We start from the raw sequence: 26,411 nt of genomic DNA on the forward strand, positions 1-26,411 counted from the left end.
CCAATGACTGAATGGGTGACTAGTACTGAACCAATTCCCTAGGAGACATCAGGGTGCATTGTGTTGCTGGAGGTGTCATCCTTCATACGAGATGTAAAATCAGTGTTCCTGCCTAGTTCAGATCATTAACAATCCTTTACCACTTTTTGAAAATGTCCAAGGCCAAATTTATTTTGAGTAATAAGAATCTGCCTACGTACATCCTGCCAGGATTTCCAATTGGGTATCGTACTCCTGTCTTTACCTGTTGCGCTGTATGGTTCAGTGGTGTTTCACCCCAGAGGTGGCTGCATTTTGTGGGTAGGATGCAGTGAGTGCCCATGTACGGTTGATGTATCACTTTCCTTAGCTTGTAACGTGTTTTGGGTTCCTTTGGGATCAAAGGTGCGTTGTAAATGTCAGTTATTAATCAATGCAATGTACCTACATCCAAGCCCACGTATCAACCACAGAAGCAGCACAATTACTTACGACTGGCTGCAAAAAACGTTGCCCACGTCAGAAGCACGTGATTAATAATGACAAACTGCCACAAAATCTGCCGGCCTGCTGTCCTCTCCTGCCGTCCACCATCACCACCATAGAGTGGGAGGGGAGAGGGGAATGGGTTACAACAGTAGGGTCAGAGACAGAAGTAAAACCACTGTATTCTTCTATTCTCTCTTTAAAAAGAAGTTTATACATTTTCTCAGCAATTAGGCCGGGGAGGGTCGAGTGGTTTTTTGTTTTCTTTTTTAAATTTTTGGTTTTTTTTTTATTAAAAAAAAAAAAAAAAAAAAAAGACAGAAACAGCCCCCCAAAAAGAGGTTAACTTTTCAAGCCATGTAAAGCATTTTAATTACAATTTATATATCATGTATAAATAAATATTACATTCTTTCAGTCTACAATGCATACTAGGCATATCTTGTTAAAACCTCCTATGTTATCAAGTGGCAGGGTCCATTTTGTCCAAGAAAAGAAAAAAATCAAAAAAAGAAACCTACTGAGTTTAGTAATAAAAAACAAAAAAACAAAAACGTAGTGGAATCAACGGGTAAAGACAGGGCTGACAAACAACGCAAGTGCTCCCTGCTAACAGTCAAGACGTAACACTGCTTTCCGAAAAAGATTTGACATGAGGACTTCTTCTGAATTATGAATAGGTTTTCTGAGTGTGGTTTCCCCCCATCATTTAGATTCTGAGCCATATCCTCATTTCGTGCAAATTGACATTAAAGTCAACAGAACGGCACCCATTTATTTGTGCCTTTATCTCCTATTTGTTTCTGATGCATTGCTGAATTCATATTTTGTTATTAAAAACATCTGATTTTCAAAGGAAGAGATTTTCCAGTTTGTGCTAGTCCAACGGAAACAGCTGAAAATAAAGTAGACCCAGATCTCTGTTGATCCTTGGTCATTTGAATGTCTCTTTCCCCAAACTCATATTATCCAGCCAAAAACTCAGCTCCCCTAACAAGAGGAAATAAAATGGGCTTGGGACAACCTGCTTCTCTATTTGTGAGTACCACTCCCCATCCTCCCTCCCAATCCCCCATGAGAACTGGTGGCACTGAAAAGATGAACAGAGCAAATTATGAATTCACTGACTTGGCAAAAAAATAAACATTCGGCTATGCACATAAATGGGCTTTAATGGAATTGGTCTTATATTTGGTAAGTATGCAACATCCAGTCATTCCTATTGGTTATTATTTTTAAATGCAAACACAGAACAGCAATTTCTTCCCTTGGGAACTTTGGTTGTGGAAACTTAACCCACCCACACCCAAAAGCAAAATTAAATCTTCCTCCAAACAGAACAAGGTTCTAGCTAGCACAAAACAGCCGAGACCCATGTTTTCATGGTGGAATTATTAGTTTTTGCTCATCCTCTGAGTTCTTCAAATGACAAGGAAGATTGTTATTAGCTAATGTAGAAAAACAATTATTTCTTGGTCCATAAAGAACCAACTGGATTTTTTTTTTAAAAAAAGACTCATTTTAAAAAAAGCTACAAGGGGTGGAAAATAGACGGAAAAATAAAAAAAATATATCAGATAATCTCTTTCTGCTCCATATTTAATGCCAGGGACATGTTTTCACTTCAGATGAGGAAAAAGAAAGCAACTGCTTGGGTAACACTCTAAAATGTCTCTTCCTGGGTCATACTTCCATATTATTACAAATATTAAAAAGTGACAATTTGTCTGTCTTTTCTCTTAACTAACTTTCTTTCACTTATTTTTTTAAACAAAATTTTTTGGTACCTTGTCTGTAATATTGTTATTATTCTGATCCATCAGATAAATTTTCACAACCTCACCGTGCCCAGTTCATCATATTGGTTAATCTGTTTCCTTACTCCTTTCTGCTATTTCTATTCCATTGACTGCCCAAATCCATGAACAGCTGTTGGAGTAAAACAAACAAATGAACAAACCCAAAGCCATGGACAGTTTGACAAATTTCTTTCTCTGATTACAGAAACTGCCTTGTTGTTGTTGTTGATTTTTTCCCCTCCTGATCCCCTCCTTCTCCCCTCTTCTGTCCCAATATATACTGTAGAACTGAAGGCATCAAGGTGTGGTTAAACCCAGAAAACCAGACAGGAGCTACACTTTGTCTTTGAACTTCTCCATGTAGTTTTTTATCTCTTTGGAGTCCCCGAGGTCCATATCCTGGCACACCCATTTAATATCGTCGTCATTGCTACTTAGGATAGAGTTGACAGTGGGACAACCATCATCAGGTGGGATGGTGGTGAAGGTTGTGAATTTTACCCGCTTTCGTTTGGATGTGGGGGAATGCAAAGGTTCCGTTTTCTGCTCTTTCCCTTGCTTCCCCCCTAAGTCAGCAGACCTATGGATCTGGCTCTGGATGTTCTTTTGAGTGCTGCCATTGAGGAGGTGGTTGCTTTCCTCATGGCCCATCCCTCGGTCTATAATAGTGGTGTGCTCGTCCTGCTGAGGTGACACGTCCACTGTGTTCTCCAGCAGCTCCGCCTCATTTCCGAGCCAGACCCAGTCGTGGGAGTGGGTCATGGTGGCTTGCCCTTCTGCCGGAACCTGCTTGTGCCGGTATTTCAATGCAAACGTTGCACAGTTTATTAGGAAGACAAGAATTGCCAGGCAGAAGACCCCCAGCAGAGCATACATCCCAATTTCCAGATCGCTAAGGCCTCTGGGCGTCTGCACTAGGTCATTCTCCTCCATGCCCCCATTGCTTTTCGGGAGGTCTACTTGAGCAGGGAAGTTGGTGAAGTCTATGGGAATGTTCTGCAGCTGGCCATCATCCGAGAGTTTGCCTCCATCCAGCCTATTGTTTTTCATGACTTTGTTTTTGATTATTGACTTTGCAGTAGTGCTGACTTTTCTGATGGTACTTTCCTCTCGCTCTGCCGAAGAGCTCCCATAGTATCGCCCATCCTGGCCATACCGCTCTTGATCTGATACCTTTTGCCGCCGGTCACTCGCGTGGTTTTCAATCTCGTCGGCATCATAATCTCCGCCAGTGTGAGAGTTGGCATCATTTTGGCCGAACTTCACTTTGATGTTGCTGTTGCCCATGGCTAAGACGCTTTTCCTCTTGGATTTCTGGCAGGCTTCAGAGATCATCATGTCTACTTTGATCAATGTGCCCTGCCCTTCACCTTCTGCTGCCACAACTGGCCATTTCCAGTTAGTGCTCTGATGGGTTGAGACAACAGATTTGTCCAGCGACATGGCGGAAAGGAAGAAGTCCTTGGGGTCATAAATGTCTAATGGAGTAACTGAGCTGTCACTGAACTGGATCCAGATGCTTACTATGGCTTCCTAAAGGAAGAGAGAAATGGTTAAAGACAGGGCCTTAAATAAAACAGCTCAACTGATTGCAACTCATCAATCTTCCCAGCTCTGAAATGCAGCGGAACAAAGCAGGAGGCACTGGCTAAGTACTACGCTGAAAACAAGCTGAGTCTTAACCGATGGGGCAGAAAATTGGTCACATTTTTCATTAAAGATCCCAGCGGTATCTTTCATGGAAAGGTTTTGCAAATGGAAATGTGAAATAATTGATATGGGGAGATCATAACAACACACCCATTAAATAAACCCAACCCATTCCTGTTGCATGAAAACTGAAAGAGACAAAACAGAAAAATTACTGGAAGCACTTGACAGAACACTTATTTTCCTGTTGTTCCCCATGCAAATATGTCACATGAAGCAGTCAAATTAAACAGAGCATAAATATTGTGTCAGGGAAGACGAAGGATGCCACAATGTCTTGAAAATGCGTCACCTGAAAGGAAACAAAAGACTTGCAAAACAGTTGTTACTTTGCCTGAGGACTGTTTGTTTTCAGCTAAACACAATTTACCCTTGAAAATAATTGTAAACCCCATTACATTTCCATGTCAGCCAAGGCAGGATGTGGGGGTTCTGCTGTGATCTCCATGATAACGATATACAAATGGTTTGGATTTAATTGGACTGTGTTTGTTCCCTGCAGGTAGTACCATTAGAAGCAAACAGAAAGCTAGAGGTCAAGAGGCGAAGTTGTTTTCTATTTGGGTCTCATCCAGATGATATAGACATTTACTTTTCCATGTCTCAGTGGCTTTCTTTGCAGGAGATTTCTTTATTTTTTCATTTGCTCTGTGTCTAGTTTGTTTAGTTAGCATACGTACAGGCAGACTGCTGAAATGCAACTAAACATGAAAGTGAAATTCTATTCTTCCCAAGACCTACACTGCAAATGTCCTTAATAACTTTACACGCAGGTACATCAAAACAATTGGGCTGAAAATCACCATGGGGAAAAGCATCGCCACCCTTTTAATGTCCATTCATAATACAAATTTACAACCCAATATTGTTTTCAATTGGTTACAATTTGTTACACTACGGTTATAAACAAAGGGAATTGCTACCCTTCTCGTTAAATTTAAAGCTTTTCAATGAAAACAGCAAGGGGCATTTAGTTATGCAGAAGGTTGGAATGCATGGAATATTTAATTTTCCAAGTGCTATCAGAAAGCTCTTTGGGGACCAAACAAGGGGAAAATATATTGTGGCACAACAGGAAAGAGGGCAAAGTACTTGGTGATTCAGACATGCTTTGCACACAGCGATGAAATAGAGCCAGGGTAACTCTGAAGCTGTAGCACTGTTGAAAAGTGTGAGGGAGGAAGGGAAACTAAAACAACGGATCTTTCATTAAACGAGCCTGAGATGGTTGAACAATATCCAGACATATCCAGGGTAATTTTAATTTAGCTCTGAGTACCAAGAGCAGTGAGTCTGCAGCACCATCGGCTTTAGCATGAGCTGTACCAGCCTGCCTGGGACCCTGGGTACATACCTGGGTGGCTAGCCCATGCTGTCATGGCTTCACCGCTATTGGTACTTGCGCTAACTAGATCAAGGCTAGCTTTGGTAGGTTTACATGTGCTGCAATCACACCCCTGTTTGCAGTGTGGTCACAGTAGGCTTTTGTCACTGTGGGTAAGTTTTACTCTTTGGAAATTTCTAGCAGTAGCAAACCCAGCTCTGGGAAAGAAAGAACATTCTTTCCATGGACTCGTGTGTGTGTGGGGACCCCATCTCCATTCTTCTTTGGGGGAATCTAGCACACTTGATATTTTGCTTCTCCATTACCTCTGGAACAATGAGTGGGTTGGTTTTTTTTTTGCATTGAGTCATAAGAAAGGCAAAATGACCATCTTTAGTGAGAAATGTACGAGTGTAAACTGAACCCAAATGGCACTGAGGTCATCTCCCAGTGGCTTGTTTTTTGGAACCACAGAGGGCAGTAGAGACAGAATGACAAAAAAGGGGGAGGGGTGCCTTGTGGTTAAGATATTCGACTGGGACTCAGGAGAGCTGGATTCGGTTCTGAACTTCGTAGGGTGACCAGACTTCCCGATAAAATCAGGACTGTCCTGATATTGAGCAGTTTGTCCCACGTCCCGACCGAAGTACGGTCGGGACGCCATTTGTCCTGATATTTTGTTTTGGGTGTGTCTTTTTTTTTTCTCCCCTTAGGCAGAGGTGACAGGCAGGGGGAGCGCTTTTTCAATTGTTACACTCACCCGGCATGTCCGGGTCTTCGGCAGCATGTACTTCTTTCTTCGCTGGCAAGATTTATTTCCCGCTGCCGAACGTGCCGGGTGAGTGTAACAATTGAAAAGGCGCTCCCCCTGTGGCGATCCCGATATTTTGTATTTAGCATCTGGTCACCCTAGAACGTCGCCAATGGGAATCAGTGGGCCTAAACAACTTTAGAAATCTGGCCCTCTGTAGCAGAGGCTGGGATAAAATCCAGTTCTGCTGGGCAGCATTCAACTGCCTTGCTCATGAGACCATCCTTTCGCGTCCTGCAGTCCCCTGCCTCATTCGCTACACGCCTTCCAATTTCTGCATCAGATGAGGCAGAGGTTCTACAGTCAGTCTCCTTCACTACACCAGGTCCAGGCTCCTTGCCCAGCCATTATCTGTTCCCCCCTTTCCTAGCTCCTCACTTGATCTGTCTCTCTCCCCGACTCTAGACTCTGGTCCCCTCCACATTCCCCACCCCCGTCTTCCTCCCTGGAGTATTGGTACAAACCCACCCACCAGTTCTTTGTCCCAATCTCTTTACCCAGCCAGTCCCAGTATTCCCTCCACACCTGGCTCCTTGTCAGATCTGTCTCTTTTCTCCCTCCCCCTGGTTCTCAGTCCTACTCTCCTTGGCCAGCCTGCCCCTTACTCCTCATCCAAGCTCAGTTTCCCCGCCACTTAGGTGTCACAGTCCCATCCCTGACCCCTCTCTCTCTTTAGCTTCCAGTTCCCTTGCTTAGACCATCCCAGTCCCCCCCCGCCCATTTCCAGTCCCAGTGTTCCTCTCCCTCTCCCCTGCCCCCTGTCCATTTCTCTATCCCTGAAGTCCCAGCCCCCCTTGTTCCTGGTCTCAACCTACTACTCCCCTCAGTCGCCATTCCCGTCTGGCTTTTGCCCCCTCTGCATTCAAATCAGGCAGCTTCTTCCTCCACGCTGCCTGAGCCGGGAGTGGGGGTGGGGCACTGAGAACACAGGAGCGCTCCGTTCAGGTGCCCGGACCCAGCACAACCCATAGCAGCGGCCACAGCTGCAATGGCCGAGCACGTCCCGCTCCGCCCTGGGCTGCGGGATGCCCAGCATGGATGGGATCCTTCCGGGAAGTTGGCTGCTAAAATCTACAAAGTCTTCCCTGAGCACAGGTGAACTCTGATCTTACAAGTTGGCCAAACTGGGGCAGATTTTCACCTGGGAGGCAACAGACTTCTGACCCAAAGGCCACCCTTCTTACAGAAAGTCCCTGCTCCAAAGCGTGGGACGGCAGAGCATTTTAAAGCAAGTTTTTGAGATGAACAAAACAATGTGGATATCGCTAGCCTCTTTCTCAGAAACGGCTGAGCTGTTTTGGCTGTATATATATATAAAAAAAATCAACCTGAGGCAGTCACCCAGCATGGGAAATTTCAGATCAAGCAGTTAAAATTTGGTAAAGTTGTAAGCCACCGACAACAGGTTCTCACAGTGGGAAGTGTCATGGTAGGTGCTACCGGCCTTGTCTATAATTACTGTCCCCACAAAAGCACAATCCTGGTGTTTGGGAAGCAGAAGTAATGTAGAGTAAATGGACAGCCATTTGAGGTTTAAGGACACAAACATGATTTACTGCAATTAACCAAGACACCCTACTACGCTTTTCAATCTGCACCGAATTTTTAAATTTTAAAATCTCTAAAGAGCCAATTAAATAGAAAACTGTCACACGTGGACAGTGGAGAATCTGAATTAAAAGGAAAAAAAAAAGAGAATTTCCCCAAAAAAATCCTGCCAAAATACAGTTAATCTGCCCAAATAGTCAATTTGGCACAAAATCCTCTTCTTGACCCTTTCACTTAAAGGCAAGCTGAATGCAAGGGAAGAAAGCAACTTTCCCAAATGATTAGAAATTCTGAACGGCTTAAAAAAATAGAAATGATTTAATGCCGTGTCCTTCAAAGAGCTGTTTCTGCAAATCCTATGTACCGCATCAATAAATCCCCTCCAAATCTCTGACAAGGGCCTCCAATTACTATCAACAGATGAAGATGGATTGAAACCTTATTATCAGCAAAGCTGCTGCCTTGTCTGATGTCAAAGGTGACAAATGCCTGTGTTCGTTAATTAATAAGCATAAACAAATACCTTGTGGAGTTACCAGTTTTCATCCCCCCCTTTTCATACAGTTGTGCTCTTTATAAACAAATAAACCACAAATTTACATCATTGTCAACATCCCTTGGAAGATGGGATTATTTATCCGGTGACTAGAGAGACTGGAGGTGAGTCAGATACCATACATCCGATCACTTCGAACTTGATTCAGAAGTGATGAAGAATTTGCTTCCTGCAGCAGCTGTTGATTTCCAAGCGACATGCTGTTTCCTAAGCACGTGAAGCATCGCTGCACTCATCAAGACACTTTTTGGTCATGTTTTTCTTCATGTACTTCTCTAATCTCCTCTTCCACCCTAGCCAGACTAGCACACTGTGCCTATTTACATTAGTTTGACCTCTTCAGCACCATCACATTTCTGCTTACTCGTAGCTGCTGATCAGTCTGGAGATGCCACCTGATAAATGTGCCAGAATTACAAAACCAACCAGTATTTTCCCTTTTGTAAATGACTTTAGCTCCCTTGTTTTCTTCATGTTATATTTAGAGCCGGTGGAACAGTAGGGGGAAAAACTGTCCCCTACAGTTCACAAATCTGTTATGGAGCCGAAGGCCTTGATTCAATTCGGCCATACCTGTGACCTTTCATAATTGCAAATTTGCAAAGCATCAAAACTCTTCTGCACAATCTGATCACAAATACGGATATTTGGCTCTCAATGTACATATCCCACCCCACTGAATTGACCAGCTCTGAAAGTTCAGACATGAAAAGGCAACTTGGATTCAGAAGCTAGAGCTGGTTGGTGAGTGGCATGTCATATATAGATAACATATGATGACACCTACACTCTGGGACCTACACTGGTTGTCTGTGAACTGTCAGGCAGATTTCATGAGGTGGTTTTCACCTATACAGACCTAAATGGCCTATGACCATCCTATGATCCACTGAATACATCTGTAGCATTGTAGGCCCTGATGCTGGATTCCCCTCACTATACTACGGAGTTCTCCACAAGGGCCATGGAAATATCCTCTGGTCCCAGGTCCGAAAAGGCCCGGATTGGCTGATTTTCAGGGCATGCTACAGGATCCATTTGTTTCATCTAGCCTATGAAGAGCGGTCGCTGGATGGAGGCATAGACTGATGCGAGGGTGTGTTTGTATCTGATGACATTCTGGGGCCTGGTAGAAGGGGTGGAATGACTGGTCTGAGTATTTGGTTTGCTGGGGGCTCAAAGCCCGTGCTTGGGTCCTTTTTACTGTTCTAACTCAACAGAAAAGAAAAAAAAAAGACAAATAAATCCTTTGCACACAATGTACAGAGTGACACGGGTTTCTTGTGCAGCTCTTTGGCTGTGTTAGGGCATAAAATGCGTTTGCAAATACTGGGTGGATTGTGATTCAGAGCCAGAAGCTGCACTCCCAAGAACAAAGCAAAAGGGGAAAAATCATACTGTAGTCAGCAAATCCTGTCTGACACCTCGTAGAGGAGACGGGCCCAATCCTAGTCCCCCTGAGGTAAGTGGAAGTTGTTCATTGTCTTCAGTGGGAGCAGGATCAGATCTTAAAATACACCACAGAAAACTGATAGAAATGTAAATGTTACTCCGAGCAAGGACTAAGTAAGAACAGATGAAAGATTGGGAGGTGGAGTTTTTATCAGGACCATGAGAACAGATGATTGGATCACAAAGGTGGGGTTTAAGGTCTGGCTTATCAGCCTCAGCAGTGACTCCTTAAATAAAGTCACCATAGGCTGGATGAAACTCTCTATTCTTCTTATGGAGGAGAAAGTTGCTGGATTAGAAGCCTCAAACTAGAGCTGGTTGAGAATTTTTCAATTAAAACATTTTTTGGTTGGAAAATGTTGATACATTGAAACCACAACTTTTTGCAAAAATGTGAGAGTTTTGATGAAAATTTCTCTGGTCCATGGTGGAATTTCGGTTCGAAAGGAAAGAGAACCAGAGCCCCCAGAACAGGCAAGAGTCCAGTGGTTAGGGCACTCAGCTGGGATGTAGAAGACCTTAGTTCAAGTCCCTGCTCTGCCCGAATTGGAGGAGGGACCTGGACCTGGACCTGCACTTTCCATGCCCCAGGTGAGGGCTTTCCTGTTAGTTTACCTCTGGTCCAATGAATATTTAATTATTCATAAAAAAAAAAAAAAGTGGAACAGCTTCAACAGGAGAAACTGATTCCACAGCCAGCGAGTTAAAGCCATTCACATGGGTGACCCAGGTTCTAGTCCTGCTCTGACTCAGGCAGAATAGGGACTTGAACCCAGAGCTCCTACATCCCAGGTTACCACCCTAACCACTGTGCTTTTGGTTATGCTGGAGTGTGTCATGTTCTTTCATGAAAATTTTTGAAATGCCTCAGGTTTGTCCTGCTAAGGACCGAAAACAAAATGTCAAAAGGTTGACATTTGTCATGACACGGAATTCTTGTTTTCCGGCCAGTCCTACTTCAACCCCTTTCCATTGCAGGAGGGGAATAATGGCCAGCTGTGCTAGCAATTCAGAAACCTGTCCCTCTAGGGCCAGTCTTCTGCAAAGAGAGGGGCCATTCAGTGATTCTCTTTAAGAGCATGGGGAAAATTCAATGGCCCATGGAATCAGCTCAGCCCTCTGCAGCAGGACATGGCGGATGCCCTCAGAACATGGCTGTGCGGGTGCAGAATGCTCTCAGAGCCGCTGCAAAGGGCAAGCTGTGCTGGGCAGTGGAGGAGCTACTGGTGATCAGGCACCAGGGAGAACTCAAGTGCATGAACTACACAAGTTGAGGGCAGCAATCAGCCCAATGGGGGAGCACTGGGGAAGGCACACTGCTTGGAAGCCTCCTTACTCTTAGCTCGGGAGGTGGAAATGGGAAGAAGAGGCAGGGTGTGAGGGAATTAGCAGCTTCTGTGCTGGGGAGGTATGAGGGACTGTGGGAGATGTGCGGTGGACCAACCAGTCCTCATTAAGGGAAGGGTGCTTGGCAGCCTCTTGCTTCTTGATGGGTGCATTCACACAGCATAATACAGTGGGGCTACACTGCAGAGTGAGGAAGAGGAGGGGCATACAGCAGGTACGGCACCATGAACACACTGTTCAGCTGAACAATATTCAGGAGGCATCGGTCAGAGGCTTCCCATGCTCATAAAGGGACGCTGGTAAATATCTTTGCACACTGCATTGAGACATGCAACCCCTCCTGCCCCACAGGCATGTGACACTCCCAGACAAGCTGCAGGAGAAAAATCCCGCTCTGCCCTATGCCCTCTAACTAGGTTAGATTTGTTTCTAGCTTTGGCTTCTTCAATTTCCAACTCGGCATCTGTCGAGAAGAGCGGTTTCCAAAAGGAAGCCCCAAAGAAGAGCACAAATGGGTTAATTACATAAGACTCAGATGATTACAGGATGAAGTAAATTAAACAGATGGGCAGCACATCCTTCTTCGAGCTGGGATGTCATCCTGCCACTAACGACTGAGTTATAAAACAATCGACATTATTCTTGCGTTCCAGAAAATGATATAGTGATCAGGGTGAAAATGGGTCATAAAACCTGAACCGAGCTCTTCCCTGTTTATGAGGGATGAAATAGTGGTTTTGTGAGAGCTGTGGCTGTGGATGGCATTATACAGCCCTGAATAAGAGTATTCTACTACCCTGAGTGAAATTGGGATTGAACAGGCCCTTGTCCCTTCCACTGCTGCTGACCCCCTTGTTTTTAATCTATTCTATGGCAACTATTTGCCTCAGTTTGGTGCTGTTTTCTGTTCCTTGTATCCGTACATATTATGTGACCTGCAGTTCACTGCTTGAGACCCTTCCCTCAGCTGGTGTGAAAACATGCCAGCTTTGAATTAAGCAGGATCAACACACCGGTGTCCCCTAATGAGCTGAACAACTAACCCGTCTGAGTCAGCCTGAAGAATAAAAGAAGAGAGAGGAGCCAGGCTGCCTGCTGTTGCTCCACCAGGAAAATGAATGAGCTCGCCTTTCTCACATCACTGTTTTATGGCTCTCCCAAATATTAAATCACTGTGAAGCACAGGGCTCTCCCACTCTCGGACATGGAGATCAAGGGCATTGCTCATGGCAAACAGAGAGCACGGATGGCCTGTGAAACAAGTGTAATAAAGGCTTAGGAGAGCTGCAAAGGTCACAGTGTTTAAAGGGAGCTTTGAAAAGATAGACAACGTGCAAGTCGGAACGTTGGGGTTTGGAACTTTTCCAAAGGGCGGAGCCCAAATTTGCAGGAGGGAAGAAAAAAGAAGCCAACACCAGGGTGCCCTCTGCTGGAAAGGCCCAGCTATAAAAATGTGTTATACCAGTAACTTAAAGTCTATGCTGTTTCCCCCTAAAACTTGCTAAGGGGGAGGTAACTTCATCAGAGCTCTGCAGGAATGACCCACTGCCCCACCCAACCTGCCAGCAGCATGGAGAACTGGAGTGCACACTACCTGTTTAGGGGTATGAAGCAGCTCCTGAGCAATGGTTGTAGCCACAATAGCTCGGTTATTTGCCGGGCTTGGCTGAAGGAAGAGCGACAGCCCAGCCACCACCTGCACCCCGAGGTCTGTTATGGTCACTTTGTCATCTAGCACCGTCACCGTCTTCTCTGCCAGAATGGAGTCCGACAAGGGAGAAAAAACCTTTGGAGAAACAGAAAGGGAACAGCATCAGGAAAGGGTTAAACAACTACAGTGACCCCTTTCACTGCTTCATCTGCTCCTGCCCCAAAAGCCTGGCTTCAAGCCCAGAAACTGGATGTGGGAGTACATAGAGAAGACAGGCTGGTTTCATGCAGGAAGCGAGGAGAACCTATCCGATGGAGCGATTACAGCTTAAAGCCACTGTATCAAATACCTCTTTAGGAGCTCTCTTATTTTACTCCCATTATTTCCATTACTTTCTTATAAGCCTGGAAATAATACAACCTTTCCCTCCTAATTTTGGTCCTTATCCTGCAAGGGGCTGAGCCTTCTCAACTCTCAATGGCTTCAAAGGGTGCTGGAGGTTCTCCGCATCTTCCCGGATTTGTCCTTCATTTTTCCATTTCCTTATCCATTTCTCTATCCCTGAAGTTTGTAATGGCGCATGCAGCCCATTCTCAAGTGGGAAATTGTTCCCCTTGATTCAAATGGCTACTCGCTAACCACCTCCGAACATTTAGAGAGCAGAGGACAGCTACTCAAACACACAGTCTCTCCCACCCTCCGTCTGTGGCTACATTTGCAGTTTGTGCACTAAACTTTACCGAGACTCCAACCAGAATGCTGAAGGCCAAATCCTCAGGCAGTGGAAATCAGCATAGCACTATGGTCTTCAGTTTACACCAGCTAAGAATCTGGCCCTAAGAGTAGCTTTCACAGGCACTGAACACCCTCCACCCCAGTTGACATCCATTAGAGTTATGGGTGCTTGGTAGCTCTGAAAATCAGGCCTCCTGTCTCCAAGCAGCAGTTCTGCCAGTTGAACTGTAGGGGGAGCCTCAGCCTGTGGGGGAAAGCAGGATGTTCACAGGTGCAAGGGGTGTACATCCAGTAAGGATGGCTGAAATACAGGGTTTGATCTGTCTCACTACAAAAGCGGGGGCTTTTGCTTTATTTGTTTGAATTGACACGAGATGGAATGCATGTGTGTGAAATTCTAGGAGGCCACAGCCTTGCTACAACAGATTATTATATTTCAAAGCAGTGCTGTTTTCGCAGAACACTCTACTGGCTCTTCCAGGATCATGTAGGTGTTAATGCAGGAATGGTAGGACCCAGAACTGTTCAGTTTATGTACCTGGATTGTTGTCATTCCTACTTCTTGTCCAATCAAAATCCTTCCTTCTTGTAGCCTGGCAATGTGAGGCTCCTCCAACTTCATAAAGTCCATCACCAGGTCTGTAATGTCAAACTGCCAGTCGGAACCCAGCAAGTAGTTCAGCTGACTCCAAGGGCTAGAGTCCTCAGCAACAAACTGAGTAAGGACTCGCACCATGGCATGCTGGTACTGGAGCGCACAGCCTCTTCCCTTCCGCTCATCTTCATCCTCATCCTCACTGTCCCTGGTGGGTCTTGAAAAAAAGAAAAAGGAAGCATAAAAAGTGGTTTGAGGACAAAACTCCTTCATAGTCCTTTTCCCTGCAGTGAAAATGAAAACTAAGAGCAAAGTGCTAAGCAAGGAAAACACTTCCTGGAATAAAATCAATTAAGAGCAGAAAAACGATCATCTTTGACCTGTAAACTGAGCAGACGTGAACAGAGCAATTGAGAGCGTATACGGAGCCCCACAACTGTCATTGCATACGGTGGCACGCAGGTACATGCCCCTAAGTTTCGTTGCTGATTCGTGGCATTACACAGGCGATCGAGAGAGGCGTGTGATATTGGTGTCTTCTCTTTGAAGATCTCCACTGAAATACTAGAATGCAGAGACGGGCCAGAATCAAAACCTCCTTCCAGTCTCCCTTGAACTATGGGTTGGATTCAAATCCAAACTCTGCCACTGGACCATCGAGGTGACTAAATGACTTAGGAGCACATATCCCATTGAAAAACACTGACTACCCTGGGGGGGGGGGGGGGGAAGTTGGGATCCAGATACAACCTCTGTACTGTGAGCTGTTCTTCCTGGGGTTAAAATCAGCTCCATTCATTGCAAGAAAATGCTTGATATATATTAAGTGACTAAACCCACCTCTTATTGGAGACAATGGGGACTCTCCAGCCTTTTATTTGGCTTAGCTCCGTGTCCGAAATATCAATCTGAAGAGGCAGGCGTGGAACCCAGACTGTGATTTGCAGAGGGGCGCTCAGATATTGGTATGTGAAATTCACTACCGCATCCACCTGGCCTTTCATTTCTTTGCCATTGACAAACACATAGTCACATCTGTCAGAAACCTAAAGGAGAGGAAGGTAAGGGGAAAAGAGAGAGAGAGAAAAAGAAGGTAATAGCTGCAACAAAGCAGGCTCACAGTGGAAACCTGGCATCTGAAAAACAAAAACAAACAAAAAAGGCTCCCTTCTCCTTACGCATGTTAATGATGGCGTTTTACAATGGAACCAGCTGAACACAAAAATCCTCCACCGGCTCAGGAGGCATAATTATGCTGGAGATGCCTAAAGACTGGATACGATTTCTGAAGCTGCTGGCTGAGTTTTCTATTTGTTATTCAATGAGCCACTAGCTGATCACATCTCTATGGAATTTATAATGAGAGGCTCCTTCACAACATGGCCAAAAGAAACCTAACAGCCCCAAACTGGGCTAGTTGGATGCAGGCAGTAAATATAAATCTCTATCCCAACCAGAGTTTTCACCTTTAGTCTGGTGTGACACTGTTTAGTGTCACACATCAGTCCGAGGATGAAGTTTGCTCTGGAGTGGATTTCACATGGAGAAAGGAAACAAAAACATACTCATTTCCTCTGAAATAAACATTATCTGTTTATGAATGTTTACATTTTGATTAAAGCCATAAAGTAATTCTAAACACTGCAGTAGATTTATCATTAACATGTAAATACTGTCCTGAAATATAAGCAAGCATTAGCATAGTCATGTAAGAGTTATACCAGTAATCACTTCTTTAATCAATGTTGTAATTTACAGACCATTGAGTTTTCTCATTTATTACCTTACTGAGTACTAGTGGGATGGAATAGAATCCCTCCAGAATATATAAATCATTAAGAGGGATGCAGATAGTATGAAGTGGCTCGGTGTGATAAAGTCATTGTCAAATCTATTCCTAAAGGTGTCATAAACGTCTGGGGAAATCTTGCGGCACATTAATCATACATTAAGTGGCTAGCAATGGGAGCTGTTGCATTACTAAATGAGCTGGCATGTCTGCAGAAATTACAAGTAAACCCAACAGATATCTTCAATTCACATGCTTTCTCCCTCCCCTTCAGAAACCTATTTCATCTTCCATAATGAAAGTCATTAGCACTGGTAGTGGCCCTCCCACCTGAACATCTATTTATACCATCATCTGCTCCCTTTGATTTTGTCTTTCCCCATACCACTTTATTCAAAGGATGCTTATCACATGGAATAGCTCAAGTCCCCAAGCTAATCAAACGGATGGGTGCCCTCTATGACCATGGATAAACCCAAGGGCTAGATATGCTAAACTGTTCCCAGTTATACAGCACATGTCCAATCTGTATCCTCTGGTAGTTTAGGCATTGCTCACTTTCTGGAGTATTAGTCAGGAGAAATATTTCAAGGGAAGACCTCAGAGAACCTAATCCGAGCACAGTTTCATGAACTGATGCAATACTATCTAGTACAATACAGGACCCATCTGTTTGTTTAGCCTTTTTGCCTCATGTTATCCAAGTTATGTTTAATGGCCATAAGGGGGGAAACGTTCCCTTATTTCACACAGATGGACAGTGTGTCCTGTTTTAATATATGTTACATAGGAGTGTGGTCTGTAATTTACAAAAGGGATGACATTTTCATATTAGTTTGTATATGAGCTATATCTGATTTCATAATATCTCACACGTGCTTCAATGACATATGTACTACTTATATATGATTCACATGAAAGCGCGACAGATTTTTGTTCCAGATGGTTACTCTTGCTTTTCATGGTCCTGTTAACGGTGACACTTTCCCCCCTCTGTATAGAGTTATGACATCAGGCATCACAATCCATCATAAAAAGGAGGATTTATTAAAGACAACCACGACCATTACAGATAGGCTTCTACACAGCTTCAGTTCCAGCTTTGTCATCTTTGTTTGCCCAGCACCCATTCTGCCTGGAGCTCTATACAGCACACAGAGACAGTAGCTACTGAATAATATACTGCAAGTAAATAGATCATTGCACATGGTCTATTGCTCTGAACATAAAACTGGGAGCAACAAAGTCCTTGTTTCTAATCATGGCTCTGACCTGGGTTCTAATCTCTGATGCCCTGTGTGGTCTCAGGCAAGTCACTTTAACTCTATGTTTCCCCCATCCTCAGAATGGGGATAGCAATATTTACGTACCTGTTGGGGTCCTATGAGCCTTAGGGCTTGTCTATGCGTGGAGGGAATGCGCTTTACAGGCGTGTAATTTTTAAAATGCACTAATGTATTGTGCATTTATTGGTCCATGTAGACCCTGCTGGGGCATTTAGACATAGTGCTGTTTGAAGCAGTTCTACATTAAAGCGTATGAGGGGACCTTAAGTGTGCACCAGCAGGGTCTACATGGACCCATTAATGTGCAACTCATTCATGCGCTTTAGAAATCACCCCCATAGAGTGCATGACCCCTCCGTGTAGTGAGCGGCTGTGACTCAGGTAGAAAGCTGCATGCTGCCTGGGTTCCAGTCCCACTGCGCCAAATGTCTGCTATGAAACTGTGTTTCGCGGAGCAAAGTGGGAAGTTAGCGCTCCATGGGGAGGAATCCCAGCTTCTGCGGAGTTAGGAGCCTTTACATCGGAGCCTTCCTTTAATCGCTCTGCTGCCACCGCCCTTTTCTTCCTTCAGCAGCGACTGGCCCCCGTGCTGCAGCGAGGAACCTGCGGGGAATTTAGGCAGCTTGGCGCTGCAATAACTCCCACTCTGATATCTATGGGCTAGCAGGGGATGGTGATATCTGATGCCTCCCCTATGCTCTCCTCCTCTCTGGCAGGCGACTTTCATAGGTATATTCTGCTTCGGGACGGCAGCTGGTTGACTCTACAGAGCCTCTGTGATATACTCACAGTGAGGGACATCTGTATGCGGATCAAAGGTTTGTGATAAAACGTTCACCTTCAGGCTGACCCAGGTGTCCTGGACATAGAGCGATGATTTAATAATAGCAGAAGCCAAACACTGTCGGGAACCGAACCAATTTGTCTGTCAGGGAAAAACAACAACAATAGCAGCAAATCCTCAATCTGTAAATGCTTCTGGGCTGATGTCCAACCTCCAGCTTTCCTCGCAACGCTGCTGTAGACCCGCATAGGCCCGCTAGGAACAAATGGCGAAACAAATGTATCTAGCCTCGCATCTTAAGGAAGCAGCTACTGTAGCTACCGAGCTGCTGTTAATAATTGATGCAGGTTAATATTTATTACTGGGTATGCATCAGCCAGAGTGCCAGGCCTTTATGACTTGCATTGAGGGAAAAAAAAAAAGTCTTTTCACCAAGTCTAAGCATCCTTACCATCCCTTACACATGCTTTCTTTGGCTCCTATATTCCCAAGACAGTGGGGGGCAAGTCCCAAGCTACCAACTGTCAGTGAAAGTATTTTTGACTATTTCACTTTCATGCCGCTATCCTTCTTGGGGCTGCCTGGATTGCTTTTGAAGTGGATTCACACACAGGAAAGCACAGGGTGGTAGGGATGTTTCCCAAGCTAGTGTCTCAGAGCAGGTGAAAGGGAGAAGAGGGTGGTTCCTCGGCGCCCAATTCACAAGGCACACCTCGTCATCTGCACATGCATAAGAATAAGACACTGGCTCCCTGAAAATGCCCCATTAAAATCGTGCTCGGTCTGCAGCTTTGGTAATCACAAAATCCTGGGTCAGCTGAGTACGGAAGGGTAAGCAAACTGAGATGGCTTCCTCCTTCCTTCTCTCACCTAACCATGGTCTTAAAAAAAAAAAAAAGAAATAAAAAGGCTTTCCCAGCTTCAGTGAGCAAATCCAGATCTAAATCCAAATACACTGATTCCTGCCAGGATTTAGCATAGCCTAGAGTCTCCCTGTTTAACCAGCACCTAACCCAAAACAGTGGGTTCCTTACTGGAGGAACTAGGGGACTGCTAACCATTACTGACTCACCTAGGAACGGACTACTTTAGATCACATCAGAATAGCTGGAAATCAGATCCCAGTCATCTTACTTTTTTGGATGGGTTGAAACTGGTCATTGTTCTGCACAGACATGAGGTAAATTCAGCGCTTTCCCCATGAAGATATGCATGGCTACGTCTACACTGCGAGCTAGGGGGGTGATTCCCAGCTCGTGTAGACATACCTGGGCTAGCTCTCATTGAGACAGCGGGCTAAAAATAGTAGCGTATCTGCAGTGGCACAGGCAGCAGCTGCGGCAGGTCCAGGCAGGTTTTGTCAGAGACCAGGGCATGGGTGGTTAGGCCTAGTGGTTACAGCAGGAGCAGGTGCCCAGGGTCAGAGCCAGGGGTTAGAACCGAAGACCGGAACTGGAGCCGAGGGTCAGACCTGGGTTACAGGGCGCGAGGCACAGCAGGAGCAGGCCTGGGAACAAGCAGGGGCTAGTGCAGCCAGGGGCAATGCTTTGCGCAGCTGCTGGCCTAATGCTGCTGCTGGGCTTCAGAGCATGCCTGTTGGCTCCTCCAGCCAATCGGGAGGGCTGGCCAGCTGGGTGATTTTGCTGCAAGCCAAGTGTGAGTCAGCTGCGTGTCCTCTGGTGCTCACTAGGGAGCTAGCTAGACACAGGCTCAGGGCTGGCAAGCCCTAATTCCTGATAGGTTTGTACTCGGGATGGCTAGCTTTGACCTAGCTAGCTCGAGTTAGCAAGCCAGGGCAGCACCGGACTTCAGCAGGGACTGTACAAGCCCGCCCCAGACTCTGGGTATATTCTCAGGTGGCTAGCCCGCGCAGACATCTGTGCTCCCGCAGCGAGGTGAGGTCAGGTATGTTTATGCATGCTGTAGTCACTCCTCTAATCCCCTGATTGGCATAGTGAGAGGGAAGTTCTAGTCTATTTTTTGTCCTGTGGTATCTGAGCACCTTCCAGAACTACATTAAGCAATGTGACTAGCACCAGGGGTGGCCAGCCTGAGCCTGAGAAGGAGCCAGAATATTGCCAAAGAGCCAGTAATATATCAGCTCCTTACCCCCGCCATGCCCCCGCAGCTTCTCCCGCCCACCGGCAGCCCTGCTGATCAGCGCCCCTCTGTCCCCGCATCTCCCGATCAGCTGTTTCATGGCATGCAGGAGGCTGGGGGGGGAGGGGGAGGGAGGAGAAGAAGCGAGGGCATGGCAGGCTCAGGGGAGGGGGCGGGGTATAGCAGAGCCAGGGATTGAGCAGTGAGTACCCCCCAGCACATTGGAAAGTTGGCACCTACAGCACCAGCCCCGGAGTCGATGCCTGTACAAGGAGCTGCATATTAACTTCTGAAGAGCCGCACGTGGCTCCGGGTGGCCACCCCTGGACTAGCACCTGTCACCTCTGATTCTGGTCCACAATAATTCATTGAGCCCATGACAGAAGTTGAGATGCTGGAGACTTTGTCTGTGTGAACAGGTCATATTATTCCCTCCCACCCACCCCTTCCAGTGTTTATATTTTTCACCATGAAAACATTTTCCCTTTGAAACGTCCTTTTCTCTTTTGCATCTAAAAAGGTGAGATGATGATGAAGAGAGCTCCTGCTTAGCCTTCACCTTTATGCAAATATCTGCTCCACTCGGTGTAGCGGATCAGTGAAAAGTTTTGCATTTTAAGGAGCTCTCTGATGCCATTTCAGCAGTTTCCTTCCTTATTAAAGTTGGCATTACAGCTACTTTTCCCTAGTTATTTTTCTAACTTTGCTTTAGACCAAAAAGACAAAAAGTGAGAGAAGAAAAGCCAGGGCTAAGCAAAATTTCTGAGATGCTTCCTTTCTCTTTGCTTTATTTTTTTGTGCTCCCTTCTAACAAAGGCCACTTAGACTCCAAGTGGCTTGGATGGTTTCATCCTGTGATAAACCACATTTTAAGTGAACTGGCAGCCTGGAACAGAAACATCAAATCATCCCCCAAGAGCATGACCTGCGGCCGCTTGGAGAACTGCGCTGTAAGTACCCTGGAACTTTGCGATTTGGGAGGGAATGTGAGCTCCCTGCTAATAAAGCAGAAACAGAACTTGGTTGCAATGAATATAAAGGGGGCTGTAATGAATATGAGGGCCCTGGACACAGACAAGACCCCATATTTCTCCCTTGCCTGCAGACTGAAGCTGTTATCCTGCAGTGAGCTCTGTGGCAGGGTGAAGGCCTTTCATAGCATAGACTGCCTCGTGTCCTCACGCAGAGTCTCACTACCTTCTGACCAGGATTCAGCAATCATGGAAGGGAATGCTGCCTCCACCACGAAGAGGGAGGTGCCAGGGAGGACCGTCTTGGGGATCTGACTTCTGTTGCAGATTCCTAGAGCCCTGCAAATCTGTGGACCCTGTTTGCGGATCGCAGATGGATGCGAATACAAATTTTGTATCCGCGCTGGGCTCTGCAAATTCCTGAATATGTAAACTGTATTTACATTAAGATACAGTTCGGCACAGACACCTCGCAAGGCAAATTTTGTGTCAAACGGAAGCCAAGACTCTTAGGCTTTGAAAGACAGTTGGAATCAAAAACTGATCTGCCCCATTTCAGGTCTGTGTAACCCAGATGCGGAAAGAATGACTTGTAAAAGGCATGGAAATTAATGAGATGTACAGACTCTTTTACCCTCATGTAAGCTTCTTCACACTTCCCATGGGCTTTCGCCTCTGGAAACAGGCTTTAAATTTGGCCCACACTGGCAGGGCTCTAAAGGACAAGGGGTTAAAAAAAAAAGGAGAGCAGCTTTTAATATGGCATTTGTAAAAGTTTCTGAGCACCACCAGTTCACAAGGTACCAGTCCAGTTCCTGGTGTACATCACAAAGTCTGTCTGGCTTAGCCTTAATTAGGCAGTCTGCAAGCTATAAAGCCCTGGAACTAGAAGTGTAAAGAACAGAAATGTCTCATTATGATAGCTGTAGGTGTCCTGCCTGCGTCCATTAACCTACTGGACCTGGGAAGGCTTCCTGCTACTGAAGATATATTAAAAAAAAAAACCCACAGGAGATACATTTTAAACTCTAGTTCTTGTCAGTTGCCTTCCAGAGTGTCTGGCTCTCATAACTAGAAAGTAGGATCTGCCAGAACTAGAATTCAGTAAGCACATATTAGAAGCTTAGCTGGTGACAGGCTGCTGAATGCACGAGGTCTTTAGCATCCAGAAAGCTCGGTGTGCATCCTGATTAGATCACAAATGAAAAGAGTTTGACAGATATCCAGAGAATTCATTACCAAGATCAGTGCAAGCTGGTATACATAATAACGCTTTCCATTTACAGCATGGTGTCCTTCAAATGATTTATAACACCCTTGCAAAGCAGGATACTACTATTATCCCTGTTCTATGGGTTGGTAAACTGAGGCAGGGAGACACAACCAACGAAAAGTTGCTTGTAATTTTGGCGGCCAAATTTTAGACATCATTGGCAGGAATCAGAGTTTTGTGTGCTCAGCACCCCTCATCTGGTCTTAGGTGTCTAAAACTGGGCAGCTAAACATGAGGCCACTCAAAATTAGAAGCACTTCAGAAAAACGTCACCTAAGTGATTTAGCCAAGGCCACAGCGAATCAGTAGCAGACCTGGAAATACACCTTGAAAGTTCGGAGTCCCAGTTCACTGCTCTAACAGCTAGACTATACTGCCTCATTATTTTCTAGATTATCTCCTCTCTCTATTGAACTTTAGACAAAGACACGAATTACATGGCCCTAACCTAACTCTGGTTTCAGTGCTCCGTGCCGGATGAACCCTTTGATGTTCCGAATATCATTTGATGACAGCACAGGCCACCAGACAATCTGATTCACTTCAGGATAAGTCACAGAATAAAGCCCAGGCTTCAACAGCAGGAACGTTGCTCGACTGGACAGAGATGCATCAGCAGCACAGTGTGAAATAGCCTCCAGAGTCCTAACCTGCATTCTGTTCCTGACACCGGCTTCCCCCACTGTCACTCACACTTTTAATAGGAGAGAGAAAAAGAAGCGTGTGTTTCTGACAGGAGACCATATGTCATAGAGCATGGTTTTCTCCTATTCCTGCCTCTCACCCGATCTGTTCTTAGTGATGCAAGAACGCCTGTGACATGTTGGGTGATGGCCTCATAGAGTGAAGAAGCCACAGGTGCAGTGTTGAACAACTTGAGCCCACGGCCAAGTTTTTCTTAACAAGGCACAGTGCAGATGGATTCCTCCTTTTTAGTGAGTTCCAAACCAGATTGTGCTGTCTTGTCAGGCTTCTGGCAAGGTGCTTGGGTATTTAAGGGAAGTTCTCCAATGAATGTCTCTCAAAGTTTCCACTATGGCTTCAGGAAGCTTATATTTCCTCTGCTGCCTGCATAAACTAATTACTCATAAAACATGGTAAAAGGTTTTGAAATAAATGAATATACACTTTGTTTATGATGATGGGTTCTGCAGTACTTAAGCAGTAACTCTTCATGCAAGTAGTTGCATTATAGCCAATAAGACTACTCACGTGACTGAGTGCCACTCAAACTAAGGGTTGCAGATCCAGGTCCTAAGATTTGTAAGTGACCGACAGTCTTCCAGGCCCCTCAGAACTTACTACTTTGGAGCCTCTTCCACCCTCAATGCCACATGAAGTCAGTTCTTCTCTTGGCCCAGGAAGACAGTACACAGCTTCCTTCAGATGCCATCAAAACTGCTCCTGAGTCAGTCACTGAGATCACTTCGGAGGATGCTGTATTCACATTGACCCCAGTCTCTGCCAGCGGGAAAACCAAACTCAAATCCCACACCTCATCCCTACGTGGCAGAACGCTGCAGTGTCTGGTTGTCAGAGATTAAAATGTTCAATGGGATCTCCTATCAGAGAGGGTCACTATTATTTTTCATGAACTCAATTCAACTCCTATCAGTCAATGGTAAGTCTTTTACTTTGACTTCAGTGGGAGTTGGATCAGTCCTGGAATCACTGCATTTAATCATTCAAGTTTATATTTTCACATTCATCCATCTGCTCTTGGGAAATTCTCTGTCAGGATGAAAAATGACTGCCTCGGCCCATTGTAAGATGAAAGGAGGCACATGAGCTTCCAAGATCTGTGTAGAAAAGGGGAACAAACTAAATGCTGCCTGAACACAACTGTGGTGTCATGGAGGGCAAGACTCAAGACACTTTGGCCCCATTTTTAGGCTTCATCCTACAAAGTGAAGCACACAGATGCAGGAGTCATACCATATGCATCATTTTAGAGATCCTGGACCTTATGTTTTGGTGTTTAAAATAGGCATTTGCCTGTTACTGTGAGAACAATTTAAATGTTAAGAAGATTTTGTAAAAAATATTGTAATGAAGAGAAATGTTTTTATTTTTTAAAAATTTAGAATAATTGAAAACACTTGTAGTATAAAGAATAAAGGATAGCAACATTTAGCAATTATATAGCACTTTTCATTTATAGATCTGATAGCTTTTACCAAAGTATCATTACCCTTATTTTCAGAAGGAGAAATTCAAGCACACACAGCTAAAGTGATCTGACCGAAGTCACTCCTGGAAATATGGAACGGCAGTATCGAATATGGAAGACTCCAACCCTTATGGAAAAGTCCTATAGTAGTGGTTTTCAAACTGAGGTCTGCAGACTATGTCTAAGGGGTCTGCGAAAGGTTATCGTTACCATAGAACAGTGGTTTTCAACCTGTGGTCTACAGACCCTGGGGTATCCACAGACTATGTCTAATATTTCCAAAGAGATCCACACCTCCATCTGAAAAATTTTAGGTGTCCGCAAATGAAAAAAGGTTGAAAACCACTTCCCCATAGAATTTAACAGACAATGATAACACTTCTATAGACTTTTTAAACTATCCTTTAGAATTTAATAAAGTTTTATGTCCTGCTACAGAATGTTGTTATCATCTAACGGAAGGAGATAATTCTCTACTACGTTCCATAGGTCTGAGAATAAATTCCATACCACTCTATAGGTTTCATTCCTATGAAATGGGATTTTCACATAAGTGTGGTTCTGCACCAAATCCACCTTACATCCTGCTAGCTGTTCCATGAGTCCCCACCCCCAAGTAGGAATTCCAAGATTGGGCCCATGATTCTGAGGAGCAGACACCGGACTCTTGGAAAAAGGGAGATGTCTGCTGAAGAACAGATCCGTTTATTTCTAGGAGTGTGTTGTGTCTGGAACAAGGGAAAGGTTCAATACTGAGAATGGATACTGGTCAGTGGAGACTTAAATAAGGTTCATTTGAAACATATGCTTTCATACTAAAAAGAGTGCATCTGAGAAGAGCTAAAGCTTCAGATTTGAGCTGATCCATAATCCCCAGAAACACATTCACAGCCTTTTAATGCTGCATTCAACGGGTCTTTAAAAATGAATCAACAACCAGAAGAGTTGATAACTGGTAGCGTGGCCCACTGACTTCAGTTGGAGTTGTGGGTGTTCATTGACTCTGAAAATGAGGCCACAAGCTCCTCCCATACGGAAGGCACGAAAGATGTAAGGGCAATAACCGAGACTTAACATTCACAGGATCCTAGCGGTTATAGATGGAAAAGTCCTATTTGATCATTCTACAAACAAGAACGAGACTGAGAATGTTTGCTTTTCTCATAAGCACCCACTTATAAAACAGACTCAAAATAGTTAGAGACAGTAATTGTTCCTAACCTAGAAAGGATAATTAGAGAATTGGGCAATTATTATATTTTAATGACTTATTTAAGCCAACATTCTGCCCTTCTTACAGTTTCCTCTGTAGCTCTAAATGGGAAAGCGTCTATGCTGTAACGTTGCAGTGTGCCCGCACACAACGGCCATGCTCTACATGTAAAATGGCTTCCTTCCCTGGGATCGGTCCTCGGGAAACATTCCCAAAAGGTTTCCCCCCCCAGCCCCCCCGCTCTCCTGCTGGTAATAGCTCATCTTACCTGATCACTCTCGTTACAGTGTGTATGGTAACACCCATTGTTTCATGTTCTCTGTGTATATAAAATCTCCCCACTGTATTTTCCACTACATGCATTTGATGAAGTGAGCTGTAACTCACGAAAGCTTATGCTCAAATAAATTGTTTAGTCTCTAAGGTGCCACAAGTCCTCCTTTTCTTTTTGCGAATACAGACTAACACGGCTGCTACTCTGAAACCATTCCCAATGACCTGCACGAATTACTTCAGGATTAGGCCTTTAGAACAGAAGGCGCTGAGAATCTTGAGAGATCAGGGTCATCATTTATGAAGCAATTTAGAACCCTTTCATTTGGACGGTTCTGCATATTCCACACTATCATCAGAATCAACAAAACTACCTATAAACCTCTCAAAGGTTTAAACTCTCAAACTCGCAGTGTGTTTCTTATGGAAAGGGCCGTACATTCCCTAATCTCATTACAAAGATGGCTGGCAGATCTGCAGTGCAGAACATTTAACTCACCGTATCTCATTCGCTATGACAGACTGAAGAGAGCAGAGAGGTCACTGATGGCCAGCTGAG

The 26,411-nt window shown here is 44.8% G+C and overlaps 1 protein-coding gene across 4 annotated transcripts in view; it reads right to left on the reverse strand.

Annotated features, from left to right (window-relative positions):
* Positions 1 to 859: 859 nt before the first annotated feature.
* The window catches only part of LOC140898671 (transmembrane protein 132C-like), a 295,334-nt gene continuing 269,782 nt past the window's right edge, over positions 860 to 26,411 (reverse strand). For all 4 annotated transcript variants that reach the window (XM_073312835.1, XM_073312833.1, XM_073312834.1 and 1 more), the window contains 4 exons: positions 14,834 to 15,039; positions 13,937 to 14,210; positions 12,607 to 12,798; positions 860 to 3,797 (listed from right to left, as the gene is read on the reverse strand). In XM_073312835.1, the coding sequence (XP_073168936.1) occupies positions 2,598 to 3,797; positions 12,607 to 12,798; positions 13,937 to 14,210; positions 14,834 to 15,039 (1,872 nt within the window). In that variant the 3' untranslated portion in view covers positions 860 to 2,597. The remainder of the gene's footprint in view (positions 3,798 to 12,606; positions 12,799 to 13,936; positions 14,211 to 14,833; positions 15,040 to 26,411) is intronic.

The sequence above is a fragment of the Lepidochelys kempii genome, chromosome 15 (genome assembly GCF_965140265.1).
Source record: "Lepidochelys kempii isolate rLepKem1 chromosome 15, rLepKem1.hap2, whole genome shotgun sequence".
In the NCBI taxonomy this organism is placed as follows: Eukaryota; Metazoa; Chordata; order Testudines; family Cheloniidae; genus Lepidochelys; species Lepidochelys kempii.